Source organism: Lagopus leucura, unplaced genomic scaffold (genome assembly GCF_019238085.1).
Source record: "Lagopus leucura isolate 7727_CA_CO unplaced genomic scaffold, USGS_WTPT01 Super-Scaffold_100001, whole genome shotgun sequence".
NCBI lineage: Eukaryota > Metazoa > Chordata > Aves > Galliformes > Phasianidae > Lagopus > Lagopus leucura.
Genome location: NW_024962262.1, coordinates 42,837,985 through 42,853,981, shown reverse-complemented (window position 1 = coordinate 42,853,981; position 15,997 = coordinate 42,837,985). Strand labels below are relative to the sequence as shown.

General features: G+C 45.1%; 1 protein-coding gene across 1 annotated transcript in view; it reads left to right on the top strand.

The window, feature by feature from the left end:
* ADPRHL1 (ADP-ribosylhydrolase like 1) overlaps positions 1-3,295 on the top strand; it is a 34,543-nt gene extending 31,248 nt beyond the window's left edge. Inside the window, exon 9 of the mRNA XM_042867036.1 lies at positions 254-3,295. Within this exon, the coding sequence (XP_042722970.1) occupies positions 254-268 (15 nt within the window). The 3' untranslated portion in view covers positions 269-3,295. The remainder of the gene's footprint in view (positions 1-253) is intronic.
* The last annotated feature ends 12,702 nt before the right edge of the window (positions 3,296-15,997 follow it).

The following is a 15,997-nucleotide window of genomic DNA, read 5'->3' as shown; positions in this document are numbered from 1 at the left end:
CACGTAAAGGACTTTGTGCTAAGCCTAAGCTCTGATTTATGTTTTGTTGTAAATGATTTCATTTCCCATTGGAAAAAAGCCCTTACAACAAGCGCTTGCACCAGCAAGTATATTCTGTGAGCTGGCCTTTTGCAACAGCAGAAAGACCTGCTTGTTGGTACAAGAGAAGCCATTTTTATTATTCTCATTTTAATCTTTCAAAAGAAATCTAAGTGCTTTTTTCTTGTTGTTGCCCTTTTTTCCCACCTGAGAGACGGCTGCCTTGTGACAAATGAAAGACTTCTGTCCAGCAGGAAGTTAACTGTGTGAGCAGCACGTGCCACCTGCACTTCAGACATGACGGACTGGCACCAAATGCATCCTTAAAAAATGAGTATTTGAGTATTTAAGTATATAAATATTTAAGAAAGAGAAAGATAGGAGGAGGACGCACATCAACATCAGCTATAGCAGAAACTGCAAACGGGCAGGCTCAAACCCTGCTGCAACCCTTGCCCAAAAGCAATATACAACAGAAGGTAAAAGTTTTATTCCCCACTCCTGACTCCAGTCCCCTGGAGGGCTCCTTCAGCATGTGGGTGATGCTCTGTGCTCCTGTTCATGGAAGAGGTAGTGAGGGAGCCCTCCAGGGTTTCACCATGTCTAATCAGGATCGAAGAGTGCTGCAGCTCCTGCAGGCACATTTCCTGGCCTTTGCAGTTCTGTGTGATGGGTGTAATTTGTACAGTTCTTTTTCCACACTAACAACAGCTTTCTGCTCAACTAAAAAACAGTGGAAGCAAACATCCCTTGTGGTCACTGAGGGCATTGTGTCCTTAGCTCTCACTGAATGTAGAAAGGTATTATTATTCTTAATATTTTTGCCATTTTTGATAATGCTTCTTTGAAGCCCTGGCTTACCAATAGATTGTGTCAACTAAACGGACCTCAGCTGAGGATACTGGGCTGTCCAGGCTGGAGGAGGCCAAGAGACAACCTGATTACTTTCCACAGCTCCCTGAGGAGGGGAAGCAGACAGAGGTGCTGGGCTCTGCTCATGGGAATTAATGGCAGGATGCAAAAGAATGGCAAAAAGCTGCACCAGGGACAGTCAGACTGGGCATTGGGCATTTATTTACTATGAAGGTGGTCACACATTGGGACAGGCTTCCTAGAGAGGTGGCTGATGCCTTGTGCCTGTCAGCGTTCTAGAGGAAGGGTTCATGGTCAGTGGAGGGCAGAGATCAGGGCAGGCAAAGAAACCATGCAGGCTCCCACCAGCAGCAGAGTTCAGTAAATCATTTTAGATTATTACGTCCTCTCTAAGTAGACCACAGTGAAAAGCTTCCCCAGCACTTCACTTCAGCAGTATGCCTCCCAGTAGTGAGCAGTAGTATGGAAATCACAAAAGATTGACTTGGGTATTTGGATATTGAGCTATTTGAATAGCCAAGGCTGGACTCCAAACACCTCCACATTGAAGTGCTCACACAGTCAGTGTGCCTCCTACTGCTGAACATGTGGCCGTCATCTCTAGCTCATCCTCTCACATTTCTGATTGAAGAACAAACAACTCTCTTTGGTCCCCGAAACCAGAAGCAGGTCAAGTCCTGCTCTGGATATGTCCCTTGCTCTCCCTCCTTCTCTGTCTCTCTCTTTCTCTTTTTCTTTTAACAGAGAAACTAATGACTAAGACTAATGCTGTAGCACAGGGCACAGCCAAGCCCCCTCAAAATTAGAAAATGTGTCCTTAATTTTCTCCAGACCTCCAAAGAGAGAAGAAATGACTGTCTCAGTGATTCTCCTTCATTCCAGGTTGTTCAAAGGCAACAAATATTTGACAAACCCACACTTAAGGCTAAGGTGTGAAGCAGCTTGGTAATTTAGCAGCTTCTTCTACAGTTCTGCCTCAATCTTTAAAAGATTGTGCACAACAAAAAATGATAGAGGCTGAGAATTAAAGCTGCAGTTGTAGATTTTTGTATTGTCAGTGGAGCCAGCAATAGAAGTACTGAAAAGCATATTGAAAATCTCATATTAAAATGCAACTTCCCACACCATTTTTAGCTTTTTTCCCTGTCCACCTGTAGTCGGCAGGTAATAACACAGTGGTGTCACTCAGTGGCTCTGGGCAGCATCCCTTCCAGCCCTGATGCCACAGATGCATCTCTCGGCTGTGGAAACGCTCCATCTAGTGGCTGAATTTGTGCAGCAAGTGATGAGCGAGCATGGAGGAGCACGGAGCGAAAGTCACTCGGTAGTAGAAAGAGTAGGGAACTGGAGGGAAGCATTTCTTCTCTTCTTCCCATCACTTGAAGGACTGTGCACTATCCAGAAGGATCACATCCCCTGTCACTGTTTCCGACTTGCCCCTAACTGCCTCCATTGCTTGTATTCTGCCGAGCTGCAAGTGCAAGAACAGTTTTGCAGAACGGTGTGATCCTCACTTGACAAGCAGTATGACAGCAGGCTTCTGGAGTGTGTGCGATGCAGAATACTGCTGTCAGGTATGATGTTTTCAGTGGTGGCAAGTGAATATGGATGTCCCAAATGGGATACAGTCACCTATACCAATAAAAAGGCTCCAAACTACAGAACTGGTGTGCAGAAACCAGCCTGTGGGTGAATGCAGACAAAGCAGGCTACTTTTAACATGAAGAAGTACAGTAATATCCCACAGACCTCACAGCATTCTGGCCTGCCCCCCAGCAATTATTGCAGCAGTCCTTCTGGCCCTTGCAGAGCAATGAGAGAATTTTGACACAGCTGAGATGCAAACCAAAGAGAAAGTGAGTGCTTCCTGTCACTGTGCTCCCCAGAGCTTCTGGAAATAAAGAAATAAAACTGTTGGATGCTGCAGAGCCAGTCCATCCTTGTCAGGAAACAACCACATTTAGTTAAGCTACATCACCAGAGTGAACTACAAATAGGATTTGTGCAGACACAGTGGGCTGTGAGCACACAGCTCTGGCTTGCTAGTTCTGGCTACTGAGATCTTTAATTCTTTTAAAGAGTGGGAACGATGTGGGCAGCAGTGATCCAAGAGTCCAGATGGGGTCCCACTGAATGTGTCTCAACTCTAAATACCTCCAGACTGAAGGAAATTATCGCAGAAGAACGGAAAATCCCAAAAGGCATCTTCTTTATTAACTCATTCAAATTATACCCCTCATGTAACAAGAAAGCCTGTACCATTGCCATGTCATACGGATTCCTTAATAAAACTGTTTTCCTTTGTATACGGGCTATTTATTTGTACCACTCAGTCATATTTGTGTGTCAAGAAGATGAAAATAATAAAACCATACCAACTACCGATCTTGTCGGCATTCTGTCATTATAAAGGAAGGGGCACAAGAAACAAATACAAAGAGTGCCTGTGCGTTCCTCATCAGTATGCAAACCTTTCTCCTTTTGCCCAAGAGAGCTGCTACAAGCCGAGTTTCGTATGGGACAGCTGGGAATAGGTATAAAGCACAGAGCATTAGTTATGCAAATGCTTTGAAAAGAGGCTTTGAAAAGAGCATGGTACACCTCGCTTCCTGGTTCCTGCCAGTTCCTCACATCTGAGCCTTGAAAATGCAGCATGGTACAACCACCTCTGCCCTCTAGGGTGACCTTTAGGCAAGTCTGAGGCTGCCCTGTGAGAAGTAAACCCTGGGGCTACTCCATCTCCTGCCCAAACTGAGCCCTTCCTCTGCTCCTGCAGAGAGAAAGGAGGGCTCTAGCTGAGGGTTCACTTTGTTGCACCATCCAGGTTATCAGGCTGGGGGATGAAGGGCCAGGGGAGCAGCCCTGCAGAAAGGGATCTGAGGCTTCTGGCAAGTTGAATATGAGTAGCAGTGTGCCCTGGCAGCCAAAGGCCAGCCGTGCCCTGGGGTGCACCAGGCCCGGCACTGCCACCAGGTGAAGGGAGCAGCTGTCCTGCTCTGCTCTGTGTGTGCTGCCTCACCTCCAGCACTGCGTGTGGGTTTGGGTGCCACATGTAAGGACACAACGCTGTTAGAACGTCCAAAGGAGGGCTGTGAAAGTGCAGAAGGGTCTGTAGGGCAAGGTGTGTGAGGAGCGGCTGAGGGCCCTGTGTGTGCTCAGCGCAGAGCAGAGGAGCTGAGGGGAGGCCTGATGGCGGCTGCAGCTCCTCCCAGGGAGCGGAGGGGCAGCGCTGAGCTCTGCTCTGTGTGACAGCGACAGGGCCCGAGGGAACGGCATGGAGCTGTCAGGGGAGGGCAGCTGCGGGTCAGGGAAAGGGGCTGCACCACAGCGCCGTGGGCATGGCCTCAAGCTGCTGGAGTTCAATGCTTTCTCCTTCAGAATCCCAAGTACAAACCAAAAATCAGCTGTTGGCGAGTCTTACAGGCTGAATTACGATGAGACATGCTTCCACTTCCTAGAGGCTGAAAAACTGGCTCGTCTTCACTTCCAAAGGCAGTGAGATCACTGCAGTCCATTAAAATTCCTCTTTGAGCGCCTTGTGACTGATGAAGGATTGTAAGAGTGTGTTAAGTCAACCAGTATGACACCACCTGAAGCTCTGGCAGCTCTCACTGGGCTGCACCTCACCACGTGGCTGCCCTTGGTGTCATCATGTAGCAGAAACTACAGGTAGGGGCATGGCCACCAGCAAACCCTTGATAAAAGCCAGAAGAAGCCATGGTAAATAGGGGTGGGTTACATTCATAGTTGTTAGGACCAGCCAAATGTGCTCACAAGCCAAATGTGAGGTGAATTAGGGGCAGGAGGCTGTTTCTCATTAGCATGCTGCATGACAGCATTTAAGGCACAGTTTACAAGCATGATGAAGCCAGGGCTACAGATTCTTTCCTCGGTAATGATTACACATGTTTTCCTTTCAGCAACTTTGAGAGAGCTTCTATTCAAGACTGAGTGAAGCTGACGTTGCCTCAGTGGCCTCAATTTTTGGTGTTGAATGTAAAAAAAAAAAAAAAATTAAAATGAGACATTTTACTTTGGATTTGACCTTTCACTACTAGTTGGATGCGGCTGTGATTCCTGATCACCATAATAAGATAACTTTCTCCTTGGGATTTATTTAAAATAGACAGAAGCATTTTAGTAATATTCCTCCAGCCTGGCAAAGAAAGCTCAAACTTCCTGAAACGTTGCATTTTGGTATCTTTTCTGTCATAAGCAAGGTGTCCCTGAGCTTGTGGGGCTGCTCCGTGCAAGTGGTCTCGCTGACCTGCAGATGGCAGGTTTTCCATTTGAAGATGAGAAAAGCGAAATCCTTGTGTCTTCAAGGGAATCGGAGAACCGAATCCTGTGTCTTAGTTTCAGCTGGGACAGAAGACAAGATAGTAACGAGAAGAGTTAACTCTTCGCCCTCCCTAACGCCTCCCTCATGATTGAAGGATGTGGGATAGGATGAGAAAGGATAGGATAGGATACTGCCCTGTAGATAGCAATAAAAGGACTGGCTGCAAATGAAACATGACTGTAACGGAAAGGGGGAACTTCACCACCCACTTCAGCAGCATCTACAGGCTACAATCTACATAGCACAGAATCATTAAGATTGCTTTTCCAGGAGGTGCAGTAAGGGTATATGATCATCCCAATATAATTTCGTTTTCTTGTTCCCTTAATGGCTTTTATTAATCCACCAACATGAAGTAAGGTACTCATATTGACTGACTGATCTGAAGTCTCCACAGCAACACCAAGGTGCAACACCAAGATTTGAGGAGTGATTTTCCACCAGGAGGTCAAAAATGTTGAATCTGGTCACCAAATATTCCTAGGAAAACATGGTTTCCATATCTGTTTTTCATAATCTACGTCTGTATTTTAATCTCATCTAATTCACCAAATAGCTAGTAAAAATATAAAATTGAAAAGAGTACTTCTAATACATGCAAAAAGGCATGTTTTTCCCCAACTGCCCAAATGGAAACTCTGCTTGCCCAATCTCATCTTCTGACACACGCATTTCCCATTGCTGGCTTCCCTCTCATCCTTTCTACTTTCCTACCTTTTCTCTTATATTTCAGTCCTGTCCAAAGGCTACAAAATGAGGCTGGAATGTGAATAAGATATTTCCAAGAAGCATAGAGAATGTGCTCCATGGGTCAGATTTTCCATTTACTTTTCCATAAAGATTTCTGAGCCCTCCCAAGAGCCACATGTTCAGGGGTGTCTTTCCAATATGTGGCTAGTCATTAATTCCTGGGAAAACCCCTAAAACAAACAAAACATTCAGTAACACAGTAGTGTTTCCATTTTGAAGTTTCACTGTTGAAAAAGGCAGACATTCAAAAAAACATTTTCAAGGTGCTATTTTGACCAGCTTCCCAAATAAGCACACATACTGTGTTCTGGCTGCAAATTTCAAACTTGATGACAATTTGATGACCATGTGCATATAACATTTTGGAGGGGGGGGCTTTTTCTATTCCTTCTGTTCTCCAGTGAATAACTGGATATGCAGTACTGGTTTCTCAGCTTCTGGACCATAAACCCATAGCAATCAGCTGCAGGGCAGAAGAGGCTGGAAGTTTCCTGCAGCACCATGATGGGATAAGTGCACAGCAAATGTGAAGTGGTGAGGAAAAGGAACAGCTTTTCAGTCTCTGCTCAGAAGGTCATGTTGTTTGCAAAGAGCATCCTCAAGCCTCCTGCTATGCACAGGCTCTGCTTCATTTCTATGAGTTCATAGCTTGTCTTTGACCCCACAGCTGTCTGTGGACAGAGAAGGGGAAAAGCTAAGGGTGTTAAGGGAAATCCCTTTGCATGCATAGCATGTTGGGCTGGAAAAAAAGAAAAAGCATTTTTGCCTGACCAAACCCACTTGCCTTGCTGTAAGGCTCACTGTGCCATTACCAATGATCTTCCCAGCATATGTAAGGCTTCCTGGCTCAGCTGAAAATGAAGATACTGTGGGGTTTTCAGAGTACAAGAGCCCAGCATCTTAGAGTCGTCAACACATGGATCAGTCTTCCTTTATGCTTTATAGGATGGAGATCATTCACCTGATGCCCAAGATTACTGCTCATAAGAATAATCCCAGGGTCTGTTGTCACTCCCACAGTGTGGTAAGAGGCCTGGGAGGAGAACAGCACCACAGCTTGCTGCTTCAGGGCAAGGGTTTTTGGTGCAGTAGGATCAGAGGCCAGGCTGACCACAAACCAAAAGAGACCAAGGGACTCTGTCAAACACCAACCCCCTGTGTTTCAGAGGACCTGGCTCTCTCTTTCCATTTCCCATACTGGAAATGATGAGAAGATGTCTTGCTGAAACTGCCAAACAAATCCACAGTGATTTTAAGGCCTTTTTGACATTTCCATATGTCTTCAGTAGTTTTCCAGCTGCAGACATTGATCAAAGCACTCCCTGTCCCACGCTGCTTGCTGTGGAGTCTGCGTGCTCCAGCCACCACAGGTGCTCAGAGCTGCTTTAACCAGTCTATGTTATCACTTATGAACATCCTCACCCATCGGTTTGATAGAAATTAAAACTGTGAATTGCTGAATGCCTACTTGGCAAACACCTTGAGAGCTGCATATGATGTCGCTGGCTCTAGAAGTTTGGTTGTCTATGTTGGCAGCCATTAGTGCCGCTGGTGTGCACATCAGGTCCCCTAAAAATAGCAGTGTTCAACTCAGAGCTGCAAACCCCGGATGCAATGGCTCCCTGTGGTGTTCTGACTCACCAGTTCTCACACTTGTCACAGAGGGATTTTGTCTCTCAACGAATAGCTTCTACTACTCTTACCCCGCTACCCCGCTCTAACAGTACAGACCGTTAACTCAGTCACTCTCTTGAAATGCAATCAGGGAGGGAGACCCAGATGCCTTTGGTCTTTTAGTTTAATTAAAGGTAAGTGCTAAAAAAGAAATGGCAAGACATGCATCCTGCGTGTCCTTGTAATCAACCTTTCAGCATCCGCAGTTATGCTCTTTGCAATCATCTGCTGCAAATTTCCCAAATGTTATTTGATGTTTCTCTGGTGGTTTTTAAAAGTGCTCAGCAAGAAATGCCAGATGTACTCTGGTGCAGAGCATCCAAAGGTAGCTTTGCATGTCAGCGAAGCGTGAGTCGACAAAGCCAATTATAGACAGAGAAACATGATTACAAAAGATACCAAAGGGTGCTCAGAAGGAGAAATAGACCATCAGAAAGCTAAAAACAGCCATTGGTGCTTATGTAAGTGTTACCTAATCGTTATTTCTTCCCAGAAAACAGTACATCATGGCTGTCTCTTGACTTGGTACAAGTGTCCTCTTGGCGAGGGCTCCCTACAGCAACTGTGAGATTTCAAAGTGTTGTTTATTATCACCACATAAGCTTGACTGCAAGGATCAGTGACAGATTTCTACAGTGGGAACATGCTCAGTACTGCCAGAGACAGGCTGTCGCTGCTGTGGGAAATACAACACCTTGCTAAGCTGGTATTTGTTTCACAATAGAAAACACAGTGTGAATATTAACCACCTCTTGCAGTAACCACACATCGAAAAGGCAGCCACCGCAACCAGAAAAGCTACTCGTGTTTTTCCATACAGAAGAGGTCCCAGTCACCCCACTGAATACTGATGGTGCACTTTGAAAGGCTGAATCCTCCCTAGTGCAGGACTCCCTGCAGATTTCTTTGTGGAAACTTTCCCTTTCTTTTTCTTTTCTGAAGCACTCGGTCAGTCTCAGGAAATTCTCAGGATGTTGTCTGTCTTCCTGGGATCTGACCACTTGATTCTCAGCTTGAATACAGGTGCGAGACCTGCAAAGCTTGCTCTTAGCTATGTTTGATTCTATAATACACGGGGAAAAACCTCTCCAGTTCTCTGTAGTGCAATATCCAATGCACCAGCACCTTCTCTATTTGACAGCAAATTGAACAAGTTTCTCTACATGTGTCACAGAATAATATCGTACAACATGCAACTCCTTTGTCCTTGATTTCCTTCTTTCCTGAAATACAAAGTATAATTGTGGCTGTATCTTCACATTCAAAATCTGTCTTGCTTTAGCATGTAGCCTGAAGAGCTCCATTGCAGGAGCAATGACGACTTGGCTTTGGAGCTGCACATTGGAGCTGAAGAGAAAAATCACCTTTACAGCTTAGGTGAAGGCCTTAAGATTTTTGCATGCTGTAGAAGAGCCATCTCCTCTCCCTGAGTGACTTGCTCACTGGCTGGTCCTGTGCTGCTCTGGCTGTTTGAGCCCCAAGAACTGAGTCAGTCTGGAGCAGAGAACTAAAAGTGACTGAGAGAGGCATGATGAATACTCAGCCTCGGCCTCCTGGCACCCACGGCTTCCGTGAGGCTGAATCTCACCTTTCTTTGGTGAAAGCTGTTTCATTTACACACAGATATTTTGGGGCTGCTTAGTCTGGGGAACTGGAGGCTGAGGGGAGACCTTATTGCTCTCTTCAGATACCTCAAAGGTGACTGCAGTGAGAGCAGGATTGGTCTTTCTCACTGGTGACAGGTGACGGGATGAGGGGAAATGGCCTCAAGTTGCCAGGGGAGGTTTAGGTTGGATATCAGGAGAAACTTCTTTACAGAAAGGGTTGTTAAGCACTGGAATTGGCTCCCCAGGGAGGTGGTTGAGTCACCATCCCTGGATGTGTTTAAAAACCGTTTGGATGCGGTGCTCAGGGACATGATTTAGCGGAGGGTTGTTAGAGTTAGGGTAGGATGGTTAGCTTGTGGTTGGACTCTGTGATCTTTAAGGTCTTTTCCAACCTGAGCAATTTTATGATTCTATAAAGAAAGATTAAATACCCAGATGTCTATGTTTCTCAGCAAATTTTGTACAGGACGTATATGCATTTACTGAAGTGCATGAAGTTAAGCTTGAGATATATTTCCAGAACAGTGTTAGCTAAGAGAATTGCAGCTGGAATTACTTTTGTATTCATTCTTTGACATGTAAAATGATTTTACATGTAGATACAATGGGGAAGTAGAATCCGAGTGGGGCATAACTTATGGGTTCTACTGGCCCCTCTAAGGCTTTCTACAGCAGGCTAAACTGTAGTGGTCTAACTCAGGCTATATTATTTTTGTACTGGGGTAAGTTGATTTACATCTATAAAGGGATTGTAACTATGGCAGTGATGGTCAATTTTTCATCAGCTTCTACTAAGAAGATGCTTACACTTTTGCAACCATGTGAAAAACTCGACTTTGCATAGATCAGGAAAGCTAATTAGCCTAAAGCATGTTTAACTGTGCTCGGGTATTTCTCAATTGCTCATTTAGGACTGCTGGTGATGAGATGCCATAGAAAAGGAAATTATTATACAAAATAATGGTATTGTAGTTACTGACAATAAAATTATTGAAAAAAATGTTGCTGAGAAATATGAAAAAATAGAAATACAATGTACCTGCTGCAGAAGGTATTCAACTGTGCATCGCCATCATGCACAATGATTGCTATGGCTTACTGGAAATTAACAGCAAAATAAATTGTAGTATTTTCCTAAATTCACACATAACTAAGATACATTTTCTTGGGTGAAAAAATAGCTGGTGTATTGCTGACACTAAGCTACACTTTCAGTGGAGAAAGGAATCAAACAGCTGGCTGAGTACATTTTTGTAACAATATGTGTGTTATGCAAACCGTGGAAGTACCAAAACATTGAAAATAGTTTGAAAATAGTTTTCAGTGCTGTATATCCCTTCTCAGTTTGATAACTTTGTGACAGGAAAGAACAATATCAGAAAAGCCTAAAATATGAAATGAAATTTAAGTCATTTGAATTTTAATAATGCATCAGATAGAAATTTGTACATCAAATGATTGCATGTAAATGCCTGTAATGATAATCCTGGTTTATGTTTATGGAATAGGCTATTGTTGAAGCATTTGTAATGAGAATCTTTGGAGGAGTCCTAGCTCAGCAGAAAGCCAGGAGGTTTGCCTTTGCTTGTCACGGACATGGCCAAGTGTAATATCACAGTATGTAAGCAGTGAGGGAGCACTCAGATGAAACCCTGTCCCAGCCAGCAGATCTGGGAACTGCCAGGCACGGTACCTTCACAAACTCACCAGGGACAGGAAAGAAAAAGGAAGTGGGAGAAGTAAGAGGGAGTCACTGTCCTCTGAGGAATTTCAATATTCAGTTGTAAGTGTTGCACTCGTGCCAACAGAGAAAATTAAACAACACCAGCATGGATTTCAAGTGCTTTCAGCATGCTGCCCATGACCATTCAAGTCATAGACAAACAAAAGTGTACCCTGCCTTGTTGGATAGAAACAAAACAAAACAAAGCCATCTAGAAAATACTTTGTCAGTCCAAATTGCAATCATGTGTTTTTTTAGTAGTGGCCTGACCTAAGCTGGGTTCACTAAGGAGCCATCATAAACTTCTCATTTGGATCACTTAATTCCACTCTAGATGATCACTGCTCTGTGAGTTACTGACTACTTTCTTGTCTACATCCTAGGAATACTTCCTAACGTTCAAGTACGGTTTCCATACCACCTTTGACATATGCTTTTGCAGTGCTTTTCACACCAAGGGTACTGCCACATTATTTCTTTCCCGCTGTTCTCAGCACTGTCTCTTACAGCCTTGAGCCCTCTTGGCTGACGCAGCTGGCGGATGGCAGCCGAGTGCAAAAACTGTTCCACAGAGATTTCCATGGGTAACGTTGATTCTCCAGGCGGCTGTGGTGCTATGCAGCGAGCGTTAGAGCTCCTTTTTATAGCTGCTCATATCAGCATGCTTTGGCTCCCGGGGCCACAGTCACAGTAAGAATCATCAAAAGACTGGCCGTCCGAGACGGCACATGGGACTGGCTATAGCTTGTCCTACCAGCTAGTAACCTGCATCGATGTGAAGCCGTGAAGCCTTCAGGGAAGAGAGGAAGTTATTTTTTTAGCTATGTTTCTCTCCTTGCTATACAGTCTATTCCAAAGTTCAGCGATTGCTGTTGGAACAGTTCACATGAGCAGGTTTAATCAGGCCCACAGACTAGTTATGTAAGCATGACGCAATTTTCTGGGACAGATATATGGAGCAAGTTCAGCATTTCATTACCCGTCCAGATCCTCCATCCATACGTGGGCTGAAGGTTGACAAAACTGGGTAGGCAGGTGGTTAGACATGAACCAAAGGTGTCAGGATGAATTGGCACTCCTTAACCCGGCCAGCTGGATAAGTTGTCTCATTCTAGAGCACGTTGTGCTTAGGCTATGTACACCTCCAGTGATTAAAATCTATATATATATCTCCATTTCTTACTGGATATTTCTGTACAGACAAATATGCTTAATTTAAACATTTTTCACCAAGTAAGGAATAGCAAATTTTTGAGGAAGTTGTGGATGTCCCTTCACTGGAAGTGTTCGGTATTAGGTTGGACAGAGCTTTGACTTAATGAAAGATGTCCCTGCCCAAGGCAAGCGGATTGGAACCAGATGATCTTTAAGGTCCCTTCCAACCCAAACCATTATATGGTTCTAGGATTTTATGAAGCCAAAACAGTGCAGAGCAGAGCTCCAACAAGGCAGGGTACACTTTCAATAGAATGGTTCACTAAACAGAGACACAGAGATGACAAATCACATATGCTGTTGGAGTTTCACCACTTCCTTAGGATTCTAGAACATCCAGTTACCCACAAGACCTATCTTTTGGTGCGAATACGTATATTTGCTGATGGCAAAGAGGTAGTCACATTTTCTGGAGACTTTGCCTAAAGCTATTGCACTCTTTGTTGAATGCAGACTGCCTTACTCTAATATGTTCTGCCAGCTTTGTTACTACAGAATCCTGCATTAATAGCCACAGACTTGTACTATCAATGTATTCATTAAGAACTGGCACTTTAAAATTTTATTTCAGAAACATGTTTTTGTCCCAAGTTCCTGCTATCAGATACTTAAGTACTGTAAAAGAACAACCTCATCCTCTGAGATGTATGTTATCCTTCATAGCCAAGGGGTAATTTTATCCCATGAAGTTTCCCTGCTGTGCTGTATGTGATATCTCATGGTGAACTGCTGATCTCCCCTCCGCACTCTTTCCAAGGGACAAGATCCTCCCCAGGCCAAGTCACCCACTTACCCATCCCTTCAGCCTGCTAACTGAGGAGACAATCCAAACTCGCTCCTTCCAAATGGATATGCAACATATGCTCCATGTGAACACACAGAACAGCATATGCTATGGGCTGAATCCCATGTATGTGGTCCATTTCACAGGTCTGCAAAGCCTAAAGCTGCCTGAAATTATTCCTGATAGGGCTGAAAATTTTGTTGCTGTTTTTATTTAATAACTGCTCTACAAATGCAATGGTGAAAGTGGTCCTAGCTAAAACACAGGGCATGAGCAATACAGGCAAGTAAAGCATTGAATGCCCATGAAACACTACTCGGCAGTGTTTGTCTGCCCTGCAGGGAGCAGACCTACATGCCTAGCCTTACAGGGAAGTGACTATTTTAAGGACTTACTCTGGCAAGCAGCAAGATGGGAATTTCTACCTAACACATAAACACACCACAATGTAAAAACCTCAGGAATACAGTACTGGATGGTTCTGGAGGTTTAAAGAAAAAAAAACAAAATAGGAACATCATTCCCCTCGTGCCAAGTGGCAGTGAAGAACGTGCTTCACTGGGTTAATTGCACTGTAACTGCCATTCTGTACTGACACAGCCACTGTCAGCAGCAAACTTTGAAGTCAGGGATAAAATGTCTCTGGTTTCCTTTCCTGCTGATAAGAACCAAGCAGATGCAGTTTTTAGATTTGAGATTTTATGTATTTTTTTTTCCTTTGGATACCTTTAAAACAGTGAGATATGATCCGCCCAGAAGAGAGCAGCATTGACACCCTACAAAGGAAAACCAATGCATTCTCTTGCCAGACAGCAGACTGCTTCATATTATCATATTTGGTACGGAGAGGAAATTATTGCTATGACTTACCACTGAAATGTAGTAATTATTTCTATTAATTAACATTCTACATAGCTTCTCTGTCAGGAGTTATGTGAAGTTTAATGGGTGCTTTCATGCGAAACCAGCATACATTTGAGCACACCACATAGCTTGCATCAAAGCAAAAGGAAACATACGTAATATTTAAAGTTTGCTGGCAGTAAAACGTCCCATCATATACACAAGCTATCCTTGATGTGCTGCAGGTGTGCCTTTAATTAATCAAAGCTACAACCTGTAGTTTGTGGGGAGTTTCTGATTGGAACCACTTCAGAAGGAAGATGTACAGCAGAGCCCAACCTTGTCAGACGAAGCATAATTGAGCTGCCAACCGAGCCTGTGGTTTTAGGTTTTGGGGAGAAAGCAGCAGGTCTCCATGCCCTTGGTGGGACAGCATTTCTCCATCTAACCCCAGCTCCCTGTGAGCTCTCTGTGAACCAGTGACCAGTGATGGGCAGAGCTGGCTGCTGGGCAAGGCAACTGCCACAGCCATTTGGGGGATCGTCCTCCTGCCAGAATGCTCACAGCCCCAATTCAGTGCTTTTCCCAGACTTTACGACAAGCGTTACGTTTTGCTGAGCAATCGGGAACTTTCCCATTGCTCTGATGGCAGATGAAAGAAGTACAAAGCTGTATGTTTTTCCCCATTGCTGGAGCTGAGCTGCATCCACACTGCTGTGTGGGCGAGTGCCTTTGATCCCACACAGCTTTCTTGAGGAGCGCTTTGGGAAGGAACAACTGTTGATCTCCCTCCTGAAATCCCATCTGTTGTCTTCAGCAACTATGATTCGCTGTCTGAACTAGATAATGTTTCCCTGGCAGTGGCTGTAATTTTCCGAACACTTGCTTGGTGCAAAGTCAGAACTTGATTAAATAAGGACAAGCAGGAAGATAATTTTCTCGTCTCCGCCCTGTTCTGCAGCAGTCAGACAGCACAGTGTCTGTGTGAGGTTTGGGTTTGCTCCACGCCTGGATGGCGAGGATCGGTGTGCTGATGGTAGGGGCGGGCCCAGGAAACAGGGAAGCCCTTCTGGGGATTAATATTTGTGGTATTATTATAACTTCACATGCCTTTGGCAATCTGCTCCTGTAGATGGTTAGTTTGTGGTGGAAACAAAGCCAGCAGCAGCTAAAGTTAATAGGATTTCAGTGTAACAACAATGAATGATTTGGGGAACTGAAATTAAATGGAAGAGCATATTGAGGATTTGAGAAAAAAAATAGTTTGAACCAACTGAATGAATCCAAACACACAACCACTTCTCACTGGTTATGGGGAAATTCCTTTGGTCGGAATGATGGCAGTTGGAGACTTTCTCGGTGTGTTTCAGTGAGATGTTTTGCTCACATTGAGGTCTCTGACATTCGTTCAGGAGGTAACAGAAATGGGAAATACATCCCAAATAGCATCAGAGCCACATCTGTTTGTGGCAGTTGTGTGGGATGAAGTACACCAGAGCAACAGGACTGGCTTTTAGGACTGTATCTACCCAAAGGGCCAAATCCTGGTTTTGATAGAGGACTTGTTAGCTGCACTTTCAGCACACTGATGTGCGTTGAAATTTGGGTATGTGTACACTATTGGAGAGTGAGACTCATTTTGAGATCTTCCCAACAGGCTCCAGAACCAGCCACCTGACTTGATGCTCAGATGCAACCATATAAATACATCCATACTTCAGAACCGACAGTCAAGTCAGAACTATACATAAAGTTAAGCACGCAGGGCCAGGATTCCCACGCCAAGAGTGGACACAGCGCAGGAGCTGCGCACCCTGAAATGGCGGAGGACCGCAGCCGACCCTCCGGCTTGGAGCTGCCGCGTCTCCGCCCCGATCGCCCCGGGGGGGGTCCCTCGAGGAGCCCGGCCGTACCGGGAGCCGCAGCTCTGGCACAGAACGGGGGCGGCCGGGAAACGATACCCGCCCGCGCGGAGGCGGTTGAGGCCGCCCCGGGCGCGGAGCAGCCCTGCCCGGCCCCTGGCACACAGGAGGCGGAACCCGGCGGCCGCCCCCGCCCCTCAACCGGCGGAGCGTGTCGGGGAGTTGCGCTCGGCGGCCGGAGCTCCGAATGGGGCGGCGGAGGCGGCGCTGCTCGGCTTGAGGAGA